At 41.1% G+C, this 14427-nt stretch overlaps 2 protein-coding genes across 4 annotated transcripts in view; one reads left to right on the top strand and one right to left on the bottom strand.

The window, feature by feature from the left end:
* Window positions 1–339: 339 nt before the first annotated feature.
* LOC111975809 (chemokine XC receptor 1) lies at window positions 340–1928 on the bottom strand. The gene is made up of 2 exons (XM_024004411.2): window positions 1843–1928; window positions 340–1543 (listed from the first exon to the last, which is right to left on the bottom strand). The coding sequence occupies exon 2, from the start codon at window positions 1527–1529 to the stop codon at window positions 516–518; it is 1014 nt and encodes a 337-aa protein (XP_023860179.1). The 5' UTR covers window positions 1530–1543; window positions 1843–1928; the 3' UTR covers window positions 340–515.
* A 620-nt stretch (window positions 1929–2548) lies between these two features.
* The window catches only part of LOC111975752 (FYVE and coiled-coil domain-containing protein 1), a 52905-nt gene continuing 41026 nt past the window's right edge, over window positions 2549–14427 (top strand). For 2 of the 3 annotated variants that reach the window (XR_011481143.1, XM_024004314.1), the window contains exons 1-3: window positions 2549–2636; window positions 11646–11755; window positions 13045–13151. Coding sequence is in view for 2 of the 3 variants with exons in the window: in XM_024004314.1 (XP_023860082.1) it covers window positions 11695–11755; window positions 13045–13151 (168 nt within the window). In the remaining variant the exon portion in view is untranslated. The remainder of the gene's footprint in view (window positions 2637–11645; window positions 11756–13044; window positions 13152–14427) is intronic. The other variant, XM_024004315.1, reaches the window with a different exon arrangement.

The following is a 14427-nucleotide window of genomic DNA, read 5'->3' as shown; positions in this document are numbered from 1 at the left end:
TTATTGTTTCTCTCGTTCCCCAGCAGAGGGCAGTGGAACCCTAGCTGAAGCTAGGGTGCTGCACAACCTTATGAAAAAGTCCCATTATGCAGCGCTAAAGTGGTAACGCTACTATGGGGAGCCTGTCCCCCCACACCACTTGATCTACTCTACATCCCCATATTTGAAGATGTAATTAGGAGTTTGTCCTCCTCTGTGTCTGTCCTAATATCCACTGTAGTACACATACTGTAAAAATGGTTCAGATCAATAATAACTTTATTTGAAAAGCACTTTTGATACGTTATACTCATTCATAAGACACAGTATTTTAACCCTTGTTAAAATACCAATAGTGGGATTAACAAAAGAATGAAAAGAACAAGACAAAATGACAATGATAAAAAGTAATGGAAATAAAAGATAAAAAGTAACACTCTTAATGTATTGAAAAAGCAAAAAGGGAAATTTACAATTGATCATGGTTGGACGGAAGTCTGCTCAGTCCATGGTGCTCTGACACTTCAAGAGCCAGACTAATACATTGATTCCCTTGAGGGAACATTAGTCACTCTAATCTGTTGTGAATCTATGGTGCTTTGGCGCCAGCAAAGTTTCTGCAGAACAACCTTCAAGTGATTTCTGAACTTGATCCCAACAAATGCGTAGAAGACAGGGTTGAGACAGCAGTGGGAGAAAGCAATGAGTCGACACACGTAGAACGCATAGTCGAGCTTCACGCTGACCTCACAATCGTTGAAAGGTGCTACGGAGTAGTCAGTTAACAACCTCAGAAAGATCACCACATTGTAAGGCGCCCAGCCAAGGAAAAATACTGCCACTATACTGAAGATCAGGTTCATGGTTCGATTCCTCGTGTGTGACCTTGACTTGAAGATTGTCCTCAATATCCTCACGTAGCAGAAACCCATAATTGCAAAAGCAGCCAAGAAGAAGACGTTCTGTTGGTGTGTGCTCACTTTCTTCCACAGCAGAACGCTGTATTCACAATGCAAATGTTTGTCTTCTTTGTGGGGATTCTTTTGGACAGAGCTGAAAATCAAAGCGGGGACGGCCGAACCAAAACTGATCGCCCAGATGACGAGCGAGACCGTGACCCCGTAGCAGCCCTTCTGGGAGCCGTGGTCGGACAGAGGATGCACCACTGCCAGGTAGCGGTGGATCGTCATGATGGTCAGGAACAAAACGCTGCTGTAGAAGCCTGCGTAGAAGACAAAGGTGACGGTCTTGCAGAGGAACCAGCCAAAGGTCCAGCCCCAGATGTGGTAGGCTGCCCAGAAGGGCAGACCAAAGGTGAACACCAGGTCAGATAGGGCCAAGTTGAGAATGAAGATGTTGGTGAGAGACTTGAGGTTCTCGTACTTGGCCAGGATGACCAGGACAAGGATGTTGCCTGCTAGACTCAGGATGGTCACCACAGAGAAGAAGGCAGGGGTGGCGATTGAGCCAAACTTGACAACACGTTCCTTGTTACAGACCTCGTCTGTATATTCGTCATCATAAGTGATGTTTTTTTCGTCATATTCCATGGTCAAGTTGGAAGCTGGGGAAAAAAATGCTAATTGTAATTATCAATGACTTCTTCATGCACAGTTTTTTTTTAAAGGGACACGCAACACAAATCTCAAAATGACTTAACAATACGCCTACAATTACAGTAATTAAAATGTAAAAAAGGCATACAAAAATGAATGAGGAAGAAGTCATGGAAACATCTGAAACTGCAACAATTAAAATGTAACAACAGTCTTTTGGTTTTGATCTATTTCTTGGTTAGGCTAAAACTCTAGAGTCAAGTTTGAAGGATTAGGCTCACAAAATTATTGACAAAATCAAACTTACCTGTTGTGCCTGTCCTTTCAGTTTAGCTTGATGCCCTCCCGTTCCCATGTACACAATGATACGAGGTCTGTTGAGGTGTGATGTAGCTCAACAGTCCTCGGTAACAAAAGCATCAGGTTTCTATTCCTCCTATAGTTTGTTTCCGGTGTAACCTTTTTAGAGGGCAAACATGAAATATCCTACAGTCATAATTGCACAGCCGAAGGTATTTCCATTCTACGTAGGCGTACAMTACATGAAAAACAAAAATATTTTTCATCTGTCGTTTAACTCATCAGGTTTACAACCAACCGATAAAGTAACTGTGCCATCAAAAGAYGTGCAGTAGGCTAGCTGCACAAATATAATATCTAGTTGAAATATGTGTACTGTATCGTGTAGCATGTTTCAATTGTATAAATAGGCTATCATCTGCTTTTAATGTTTTATAAAACAAACTTTTCCTTTTTAATTTTTTTTTTAACATAAAACACTTTTTTCTTGTTCTTATTTTCTTTTTCTTCTTCTTCTTCACTAAAGCTTATTTATTTTCTTACAAATCCTGCCTATATGACTGTGTGGGACAGTCCTGACAAATTAACCAGACATTCCTACAGTGTCACATGATTTTACCGTTTAACTTGTAATACTCTACAACCAAACTTAGCCTACATAAGGAATCCTCTGTCCTGGTCCTGTTTCTCGCATTGTAAATGGTTTAGCTACTTGTCAATCCAGTTATTGTTTCCGCCCCACATAGCAAGGTTGTGTATGGATGGTAACTATCTGGATTTTCATGGATCGCCAAGTTTAAAGTACGTTTCTCTCTTAAATAATCAATGTCTATTTGTTGATATGAATATCAATGTGTCTTATGCAACTTCACTTCTAATGACAACTGATTTTGGCCAATATGCATACCAAGCATACTACACTCACTCGCTGTCACTTTGGATATCGATAATAACAACATTAGGCTAAATGTATCCTCTCTGAGTGGAACATATTTGTATCCTCATGGCTGAAACAAAAGTGTGGCCATCGCAAACTGTTGCGTAAGGACGGGGAACACCGAAAGGCGAAAACATTGTGCTTTCAGTAGACCTTTAAACATGTACTTATCACTGAAAGTAGGTTATTTCGCACACTAAATCTCATCAAACATGAGAAAGACGGTCAATCGATTGCAGTAGCGTGTGCGAGGCAAACAAATGCCGCGTTCACATACTAGTCGGAACTAGGAAACTGAAATGTCCGATTTGCTAACTGGATGTAGTTATACTCGTGCTGCGTTCAACTACTTATCAAATTGGAAATGGCAGAGTGTCCTAGTTCAGATTAGTGCTTGAACTCTGCAAAGGCTCGGCGCTGACTGTTGTTTTCGAAAGGGCATGTGCCAAAAAAGTGTCAACATAGTGTATTTTATTGATACGTTGTATAGTAGCCAGATTAGTCTGTGTCAGCACGTGGTCCTGTGTGACGACAAATGCAGTAGTCAGAATGGATCACTATTTAATAAATTATCTCGATTTGTAGCGAACTTCAAAATACTTCACCCTGGGGATCGAACTTGATCATAATAAACTAATTTTAGAGGCCAAAATTATTTCTGGGACGTTGTGGCGATAGGAATTTAAATATGCTTTCTAGGGCATACCAGTGTTTTTGGCACCGCCAGTTTGCTACGCAGTAGCCGAACAGTTTAGCTCGTGACTTGATCCAGACCGGACAGGCGCCCGCGCCCTATCTGTAACGCTTCAAATAAAATGAAATGTTATTTGTCACATGCTTCGTAAACAACAGGCGTAGACTAACAGTGAAATGCTTAGGCTACTTTTCAGTGATACCTATTAAATAGAGCCCAATGCTGAAAGAGGTGGGATAGACTGCGGGCTGTTAGTGTTTTGTTTCATTGTGTTATGTTTTTGTTCTCTTTTGTTTTGTTTCCTTATTTAATTATTTGTACTCATTTKATTTCTTTACATACTTACACACATCACCTCATGTATGCACTCTAAATAGCCTACAACTTAGATACTACATCAAGTAGACTATTACACTCATCTATGCATTCCTAAAATGCACACACCCATGCAAAATCATGTGTACAAGTCTGTATGTGTGCATGTGCTTGCATGTGTATATGTAAACACACACAAAAACAGGTTTTTAGAACATTTTGCAAATGTATTAAAAATCAAAAACGTTATGACATTTACATAAGTATTCAGACCCTTTTACTTAGTACTTTGTTGAAGCACCTTTGGTAGCGATTACAGCCTTGGGTCTTGGGTATTTTTATTTATTTTATATTTAACCTTTATTTAACTAGGCACGTCAGTTAAGAACAAATTCTTATTTACAATGACGGCTTAGGAACAGTGGGTTAACTGCCTTGTTCAGGGGCAGAATTACATATTTTTTTACCTTGTCAGCTCAGGGATTCGATCTAGCAACCTTTCAGTTAGTGGCCCAACTCTCTAACCACTAGGCTACCTGCCGCTACAAGTTTAGCACAACTGTATTTGGGGGAGTTTCTCCCATTCTTCTCTGCAGATGGGGAGCATCGCTGCACAGCTATTTTCAGGATTTGCCAGAGATGTCCTATCGGGTTCAAGTCCGGGCTCTGGCTGGGCCACTCAAGGACATTCAGAGACTTGTCCCAAAGACACTCATGCGTTGTCTTGGCTCTGTGCCTAGGGTCGTTGTCCTGTTGGAAGGTGAACCTTCGCCCCTGTCTGAGGGCCTGAGTGCTCTGGAGCAGGTTTTCATTAAGGATCTCTGTACTTTGCTCCGTTCATCTTTCCATTGATCCTAACTAGTCTCCCAGTCCCTGCCGCTGAAAAACACCCCCACAGCATGATGCTGCCACCACCGTGCTTCACTGTAGGGATCGTGCCAGGTTTCCTTCAGATGTGACGCTTGGCATTCAGGCCAAAGAGTTAAATCTTGGTTTCATCAGACCAGAGAATCTTGTTTCTCATGGTCTGAGAGTCCTTTGGGTGTCTTTTGGCAAACTCCAAGCAGGCTGTCATGTGCCTTTAACTGAGGAGTGGCTTCCGTCTGGCCACTCTACCTTAAATGCCTGATAGGTGTAGTGCTGCAGAGATGGTTGTCCTTCTGGGAGGTTGTCCCATCTCTACAGAGGAACTCTGGAGCTCTGTCAGAGTGATTATTAGAAGTCGACTTATTAATCGGAATGGCCGATTTAATTAGGGCCGATTTCAAGTTTTCATAACAATCGGAAATCGGTATTTTTGGACAACTTTTTTTCTTTTTTTTTACACTTTTATTTAACTAGGCAAGTCAGTTAAGATCACGTTCTTATTTTCAATGACGGCCTAGGAACGGTGGGTTAACTGCCTTGTTCAGAGGCAGAACGACAGATTTTTACCTTGTCAGCTCGGGGATTCAATCTTGCAACATTACAGTTAACTAGTCCAACGCTCTAACCACCTGCCTCTCATTGCACTCCACGAGGAGCTTGCCTGTTACGCGAATGCAGTAAGAAGCTGAGGTAAGTTGCTAGCTAGCATTAAACTTATCTTATAAAAAACAATCAATCAATCAATCATAATCACTAGTTAACTACACATGGTTGATGATATTACTAGTTTATCTAGCGTGTCCTGTGTTGCATATAATCGATGCGGTGCGCATTCGCGGAAAAAGGACTGTCGTTGCTCCAACCTGTACCTAACCATAAACATCAATGCCTTTCTTAAAATCAATACACAGAAGTATATATTTTTAAACCTGCATATTTAGCTAAAAGAAATCCAGGTTAGCAGGCAATATTAACCAGGTGAAATTGTGTCACTTCTCTTGCATTCATTGCATTCATATATTAACTACAACCTAAAACCTCTTACCTTGGAATATTGAAGTTTCATGTTAAAAGAAACCACCAGCTTTCATATGTTCTCATGTTCTGAGCAAGGAACTTAAACGTTAGCTTTTTTACATGGCACATATTGCACTTTTACTTTCTTCTCTTCTCCAACACTTTATTTTTGCATTATTTAAACCAAATTGAACATGTTTCATTATTTATTTGAGGCTAAATAGATTTTTATTGATGTATTATATTAAGTTAAAATAAGTGTTCATTCAGTATTGTTGTAATTGTCATTATTACAAATACATTAAAAAAATCGACCGATTAATCGGTATCGGCTTTTTTTGGTCCCCCAATAATCGGTATCGGCGTTGAAAAATCATAATCGGTCGTCCTCTAGTGACTATCGGGTTCTTGGTCACCTCCCTGGCCAAGGCGCTTCTCTCCCGATAGCTCAGTTTGGCCGGTCGGCCAGCTCTAGGAAGAGTCTTGGTGGTTCCAAACTTCTTATATAGAAGAATGATGGAGGCTGTATCAATATGCTTTGTGTTGTAGTCACGACAGACAAAGATATACACTACCGTTCAAAAGTTTGGGGTCACTTAGAAATGTCCTTGTTTTTGAAAGAAAAGCACATTCTTTGTACAAAATAACATCAAATTGAGCAGAAATACAGTGTAGACGTTGTAAATGTTGTAAATGACTATTGTAGCTGGAAACGGCTGATTTTTAATGGAATATCTACGTAGACCCATTATCAGCAACCATCACTCCTGTGTTCCAATTGCACGTTGTGTTAGCTAATCCATTTTAAAAGGCTAATTGATCATTAGAAAACCCTTTTGCAATTATGTTAGCATAGCTGAAAACTGTTGTTCTGATTAAAGAAGCAATAAAACTGTCCTTCTTTATACTAGTTCAGTATCTGGAGCATTAACAGTTGTGGGTTCAATTAGAGGCTCAAAAGGGCCAGAAACAAATAACTTTCTTCTGAAACTCGTCAGTCTAGTCTTGTTCTGAGAAATGAAGGGCTATTCCATGCGAGAAATTGCCAAGAAACTGAAGATCTCGTACAACGCTGTGTACTACCTTCACAGAACAGCGCAAACCGTCTCTAACCAGAATAGAAAGAAGAGTGGGAGGCCCCTGTGCACAACTGAGCAAGAGGACAAGTAGATTAGTGTTTAGTTTGAGAAACAGACAAGTCCTCAACTGGCAGCTTCATTAAATAGTACCTGCAAAACACCAGTCTCAACGTCAACAGTGAAGAGGCGACCTCCGGGATGCTGGCCTTCTAGGCAGTGGCAAAGAAAAAGCTTAACTATATACACTACCATTCAACATTTTGGGGTCACTTAGAAATGTCCTTGTTTTTGAAAGAAAAGCAACAACAAAAAAATCCATTAAAATAACATAAAATTTATCAGAAATACAGTGTAGACATTGTTAATGTTGTAAACGGTAGTGTATATAGTTAAGCAAACTTTACTATGCATGTTGTTAACATGCACATCCAGTACATGAAGACGGTAAGTAGCAGTGTCACGACTTCCGCCGAAGTCGGTCCCTCTCCTTGTTCGGGCGGCGTTCGGCGGTCGAAGTCACCGGTCTTCTAGCCATCACCGCTCCACCTTTCATTTTCCATTTGTTTTGTCTTGTTTTCCCGCACACCTGGTTCACATTCCCTCATCAGACTAAATGTATATTACCCTCTGTTTCCCCCAAGTCTGTGTGTGGAATTGTTCTTTGTGTTGGGTGTTATGCTACAGGCTGGCTTGCGATAGGTTTGTTCCAAACCTAGGTTTGTTTGTTTTGTTTAATCCGGTACATGTTACCGTGGTTGTTCTTTGTGCTGCCTCGCCTGTGTCTTTGGGCCAGGGTGTATATTATAGTTCTCCTGTTATCACCCATCTAGAAAGGCAGACTCCACCTAACTTTGGCTTGTAGTCCAAGTCTGCAATAAACCTGAATGTGAACTGAATGTTTGTTTAATGTCTGCCTGTCCATTACGTTATTCTTTAAAAAAAATTACATTCACACAAAGTCTTTCAGGTATTTAGGTCTTCGGATGGCCCTACCAGACCTTGTGTGGGGAGTGTTGATTACATCTGGAGGTGCTTGACCTGAGATGTTTGGAACTTCTTGTTGAGGTGCAGCATCCACTGCTGGGCGTCAGCTGGTGCTCTGTTTACTGGCTCTGTGCCAGGCTCTTCAACAGTGTGGAAATCCTCCTCTATTTCTCTGCTCTTCCTCAGGTGTCTCCTGTTCTTCCTGAAGACTTGTCCCTGTCCTGTCTTCACCTCGTTGGACCTTTGCTCCACAGGTCTGACTACTGTGGCCCTCTGCCACCACTGTTTCTGTCCTGTGAGTGGCTGAACTCTCACCCTGTCATCTCGTTGCAGCTCTGTGAGATCCTTAGCAGAGGTGTCGTAGTACTTTTTACTTTTCCTGTCTCTGCTGTCTTTCTTTGAACTTCTCCTGCTGACAGCTTGTCATCACCGGTCCCAGCAGATTTTTACTCATTAGCAGTAGTGTCTTTGTACATCTTCCCATGAGCTCCATTGCAGGGCTGCTGTCTGTTCCTTGTGACAAGGTATTTCTGTGATCCAGGTATGGGTCAGCACCTACTCTCTTTGCTTTTGCCATTAGTCTTTTGGCTATTTTCCACTTTCCCATTAATTTGCGGGTATCCTGTCGACCGGCTATTCCCAAACTGGGGCATACGAATTTTATTTATTATATTTCACCTTTATTTAACCAGGTAGGCTAGTTGAGAACAATTTCTCATTTGCAATGTGAGCAAATGAGGTGAGAAGGGAGGTAAAGGCAAAAAAAAGGCCATGGTGGCGAGGTAAATACAATATAGCAAGTAAAACACTGGAATGGTAGATTTTTTGCTCTGACAGGTGTGTGCCTTTCCAAATAATGTCCAATCAATTGAATTTACCACAGGTGGACTCCAATCACGGTGTAGAAACATCTCAAGGATGATCAATGGAAACGGGATGCACCTGAGCTCAAATTCGAGTCTCATAGCAAAGGGTTTGAATTCTTATGTAAATATGGAATTTCTGGTTTTTTATTTTTTTATAAATTAGCAATAGTTTCAAAAAAGCAATTTTCGCTCGGTCATTATGGGGTATTGGGTGTAGATTGATGAGGGAAACAATAATAATACTTTCCATATTTTAGAGTAAGGTTGTAACGTAACAACATTTGGGAAAAGGTAGGGGGTCTGAATACTTTCCGAATGCACTGTATATTGTCCCTTTTGTCTAATCACCATCACTATTATTATCATTATTATTGAGTATTTATGATTTCTTTTTTTACTGTTATTGTTGATGTTCTCTCACTTTGCTTTAGCAACAGTGGCTTTGTCATTCACGCTGAGAGAGAGAGAGGCTGTCACAGACACAGCTGACTGAATTGAGAAGTGTGATATTTTAGAAATATTTCATAGATATCTTTTTAGCCTTTTTAGCCTGAAGGAACAGCTGCTGTGGTAAATCACTCTACCTCTATGCAACCAAGCAGCCAAGAACACCATGTACTAAAAGCGATGCTGAGTTTAATGTGGAGCTCATAGTAAAACTCACAAACTAAAAGTACATCTAATTCTTTCATTCTCAGTCCAACACTGAGCTCTCAGAAGCTTATGAGTTCAAACCACAAGTTGGGAAGCACAACATTGTCTCCAGCAATACCTTGAAATTGGTAATGAATGTGTGTATATACAGTACCAGTCAAAAGTTTGGACATCATCATTCAAGGGTTTTTCTTTATTTTTTACTATTTTCTACATTGTAAAATAATAGTGAAAACAAAAACTATGAAATAACACATATGGAATCATGTAGTAACCCAAAAAGTGTTCCAAAAATCAAAATATATTTGAGATTCTTCAAAGTAGCCACCCTTTGCCTTGATGACAGCTTTGCACACTCTTGGCATTCTCTTAACCAGCTTCAACTGGAATGCTTTTCCAACAGTCTTGAAGGAAAGAAATTCCACAAATGAACTTTTAACAAAGCACACCTGTTAATTGAAATGCATTCCAGGTGACTACCTCATGAAGGGTTGAAAGAATGCCAAGAGTGTGCAAAGCTGTCATCAAGGCAAAGGTTAGCTGCTTTGAAGAATCTCAAATATAAAATATAATTTGATTTGAACACTTTTTGGGTTATTACATGATGCCGTATGTATTATTTCATAGTTTTGATGTCTTCACTAATATTCCACAATGTAGAAAATAGTAAAAATAAAGAAAAACACAGTAATAAGCAGGTGTCCAAACTTTTGACTGGTACTGTATACACTACCGTTCAAAAGTTTGTGGTCACTTAGAAATTTCCTTGAAAACATACATGAAATGAGTTGCAAAATGAATAGGAAATATAGTCAAGACGTTGACAAGGTTATAAATAATGATGTTTAATTGAAATAACAATTGTGTCCTTCAAACTTTGCTTTCTTCAAATAATCCTCCATTTGCAGCAATTACAGCCTTGCAGACCTTTGGCATTCTAGTTGTCAATTTGTTGAGGTAATCTGAAGAGATTTCACCCCATGCTTCCTGAAGCACCTCCCACAAGTTGGATTGGCTTGATGGGCACTTCTTACGTACCATACGGTCAAGATGTTCCCACAACAGCTCAATAGGGTTGAGATCCGGTGACTGTGCTGGCCACTCCATTATAGACAGAATACCAGCTTACTGCTTCTTCCCTAAATAGTTATTGGCTCCAATTAAGTGCCGTCCACAGGGTATGGCATGGTGTGGCAAAATGGAGTGATAGCCTTCCTTCTTCAAGATCCCTTTTACCCTGTACAAATCACCCACTTTACCACCACCAAAGCACCCCCAGACCATCACATTGCCTCCACCATGCTTGACAGATGGCATCAAGCACTCCTCCAGCATCTTTGCAATTTTTCTGCATCTCACGAATGTTCTTCTTTGTGATCCGAACACCTCAAACTTAGATTTGTCTGTCCATAACACTTTTTCCCAATTTCCCATCAATTTTCCCATCTTAATCTTTTAAATTTATTGGCCAGTCTGAGATATTGCTTTTTCTTTGCAACTCTGCCTAGAAGGCCAGCATCCCAGAGTCGCCTCTTCACTGTTGACGTTGAGACTGGAGTTTTGCAGGTACTATTTAATGAAGCTGCTAGTTCAGGACTTGTGAGGCGTCTGTTTCTCAAACTAGACACTCTAATGTACTTGTCCTCTTTCTCAGTTGTGCATCGGGTCATCCCACTCCTCTTTCTTTTCTGGTTAGATACAATTTGCGCTGTTCTGTGATGGGAGTAGTTCACAGCATTGTACGAGATCTTCAGTTTCTTGGCAATTTCTCAAATGGAATCGCCTTTATTTCTCAGAACAAGAATAGACTGACGAGTTTCAGAAGAAAGTTATTTGTTTCTGGCCATTTTGAGCCTGTAATCGAACCCACAAATGCTGATGCTCCAGATACTCAACTAGTCTAAAGAAGGTCAGTTTTATTGCTTTAATCAGCACAACAGTTTTCAGCTCTGCTAACATAATTGCAAAAGGGTTTTCTAATGCTCAATTAGCCTTTTAAAATGATAAACTTGGATTAGCTAACACAATGTGCCATTGGAACACTGGTATGATGGATAAAAAATCTGCCGTTTCCATCTACAATAGTCATTTACAACATTAACAATGTCCACCCAGTATTTCTGATCAATTTGATGTTATTTTAATCAACAAAAAATCCGCTTTTCTTTCAAAAACAAGGAGATTTCTAAGTGACCCCAAACTTTTGAACGGTAGTATATATGTGTGTGTGTGTGTGTGTGTGTGCATGTTTACGTGAATGTGTGTGCGAGTGGGTGTGATAGAGTGAGTGACTGACAGACAGACTGTATGAAAGAGTGAAAGGGATGTAGTAAATGTGTGTGCGTACATACGTGCTTGTCTTTTGTTTCTGACTGTCCCTCTGATTCTCTGATTCAGCAGACGGTTTATGACCCGGTGAACTGGTTGCCGGGGAGCTAGTCTGACCATGGCTGCCGGTGTGGCTTTGGGGGAGAGCCAACTTCAGAGGATTATCAGAGATCTGCATGGTACGTTCCCATTGAGTGTGCGTGAGTCTGCGTGTGGTTGCTCGCGTCAGTCTCTTTGTGACAACGAGTGCGTCCGGGCCTGTGTAAATGTGACAGGGGGAGACCGCCACTGTCTGCTGCCAGCAAGTGACAAAGAGGGAGAGAAATAGAGAAGGATCGTAGAGGTCAAGTGACAGAGGGGTTGCAGTGGCCTGGATGTGACTGGCTTGGCCTTGGCTATAAGCCAGACAGCATTTCTTTCAACACTTTGGTTGTCCCCGCTCCTCATTGGGAGGACATCATGGAGCCGACCCTCTCCCCCAGCCCCCTGGGGTCTGCTCCCTAGAGTGTGGCGGGGGCGACCCGAAAGGACCTGTCAGCATGCAGCAGGAGAGAGGAGGTGCTCAGCCTCCCGTCGAGCGTCTTTCCATTTTTTTTTTAAAGCTGGATGAGAGGCAGGTGGGTAATGTACTGAGCTGGGAGAGCTGGGATGTGTGAGAAAGGTGGAAGGGGACTGGATAAGGTCTTTGTGGAGGTAGAGATGAAAGGAGGATGTGGGGAGGGATTGGGGAGACATGCCAGGGTGGACATCCTGAGTTTTTGAATCCATCTGTTCTGACCTATATATGACCTGGAAACCATTTAAATGTATCCAGGCCGCTGTGAGGATATTCCATCTGACTGTATGTGTGGTGCGTTTTGTATGTGTATCTGTGTGTCAGTGTGGGACCTCAGTTTGTTTGTCATTGAATGGTGGGATTGTTTTCTCTGAGCTGTAATAAGCACAGAAACCCTGCAATTTCTAGAACCTAACTAAAAATGCTCCACAGGTTTTATTTATTTATTTTTATTTAAACTTTATTTAACTAGGCAAGTCAGTTAAGAACAAATTCTTATTTACAATGACGGCCTAGGAACAGTGGGTTAACTGCCTTGTTCAGGGGCAGAACGACAGATTTTTACCTTGTCAGCTCAGGGATTCGATCCAGCAACCTTTCGGTTACTGGCCAAACGCTCTAACCACGAGGCTACCTGCCTCCCAAAAAGGTAGCAGGACTATCGGATTAGATGGGTTGACATTTTTTTGCATTTTGTTCAGGAGAAAGAGGCTATCAGGTCAGAGAAATCATATTAATGTGTTTCTCTCAGCAGGTAAAGGGCATATAGCTACTGTAGTAGAGACTCTCCGTTTTTGTCAGTGGTGTCTGAGTGTGGGCAATGCACGTGTATAGTCGAGGTATATGCCTTTAAGTGTGTTTACATCTGTTTTTGTTCTGTGATGGACTCTCTCCTCTCTCTCTGAACCACAGATGCTGTTGCTGAGCTCACTAAAGAGTACAGGGAGAATGGGGAGCCAATCACGGATGATAGTCCCAATCTGCACAAATTCTCCTTCAAACTGGAGTACCTGCTGCAGGTGAGTCCTTGGGTGGTGGATCTTTCTTGATACACATGGGAAACTGTTGAGTGTGAAAAACCCAGCAGCATTGCAGTTCCTGGCACACTCAAACCGGTGCGCCCGGCACCTTACTACCAAACCCTGTTCAAAGGCACAGTTCACCCTCTGAATGGCACACATACACAATCCATGTCTCAATTTTCTCAAGACTTAAAAATCCTTCTTTAACCTGTATTCTCCCCTTCATCAACACTGACTGAAGCGGATTTAGCAGGTAACATCAATAAGTGAGCTTTCACCTAGATATACCTGGTCAGTCTATGGCATGGAAAGAGCACGTGTTCCTAATATTTAGTACTTTCTGAGTATAAATGTACACAGGAGTAATAGTGACCAGTAGCAGGATAAAATACATCGATACTAATGGTAATGGCAATCAATAATCAATCTATAGTAGTGTAGTGGTTGTAATACATCTAGTCAATAGTAATTTTAGCAGCAGCGTAGGTGTGAGGGGGAGCAGTAGTTGTGAGCCATTTAAGTCTTATGGCCAGGGGATAGAAGCTGTTTAGGAGTCTGTTGGTCTGAGCCTTGATGCACTGGTACCATCTGCCCGGATGGGAACAAGGCCCTAGCACGCAATGACTACATCAAGATTGTGACTCTACAAACACGTTGGATGCATTTGCGGTTAGTTTTGGTTTTGTTTCAGATTATTTCGTGCCCAATATAAATGAATGGTAAACAATGTATTTTGTCATTTTGGAGTCACTTATATTGTAAATAAGAATAGAATGTTTCTAAACACTTCTTCACGAATGTGGATGCTACCATGATTACGGATAATCCTGAATGAATCATGAATAACGATGAGTGAGAAAGTTACAGATGGGCAAAGATCATACCCCCAAGCCATGCTAACCTTCCCTGTTATTGGTAATGGAGAGAGGTTAACATGTCTCTGGGGTGTAACCTTTGACCCTCTATAACTTTCTTACTCATCATTATTCACGATTCATTCAGGATTATCCGTAATCATGGTAGCATCCACATTCATGTTGATTTCTTGATTTTAGTTTGTTATTTTTTGTGTACTTTTACATTTTACTGCACTGTTAGGAGCTAGTAACACAATAATGTTGCTACACCTATCTGCTAAACTGTGTACACATCCAATAAACTTTGATTTGATTTAGGGGTGGTTTCCCAGACACAGATTAAGTCTAGTCCTAGACTAAAAATCAAATCTGTGTCCAGAAGAATCCAAGTCAAATCAAGGCCAACCTGCTATGTT

This window comes from Salvelinus sp. IW2-2015, linkage group LG16 (assembly GCF_002910315.2).
Source record: "Salvelinus sp. IW2-2015 linkage group LG16, ASM291031v2, whole genome shotgun sequence".
Taxonomy (NCBI): domain Eukaryota; kingdom Metazoa; phylum Chordata; class Actinopteri; order Salmoniformes; family Salmonidae; genus Salvelinus; species Salvelinus sp. IW2-2015.
This window is presented reverse-complemented; position numbering and strand designations above follow the sequence as displayed.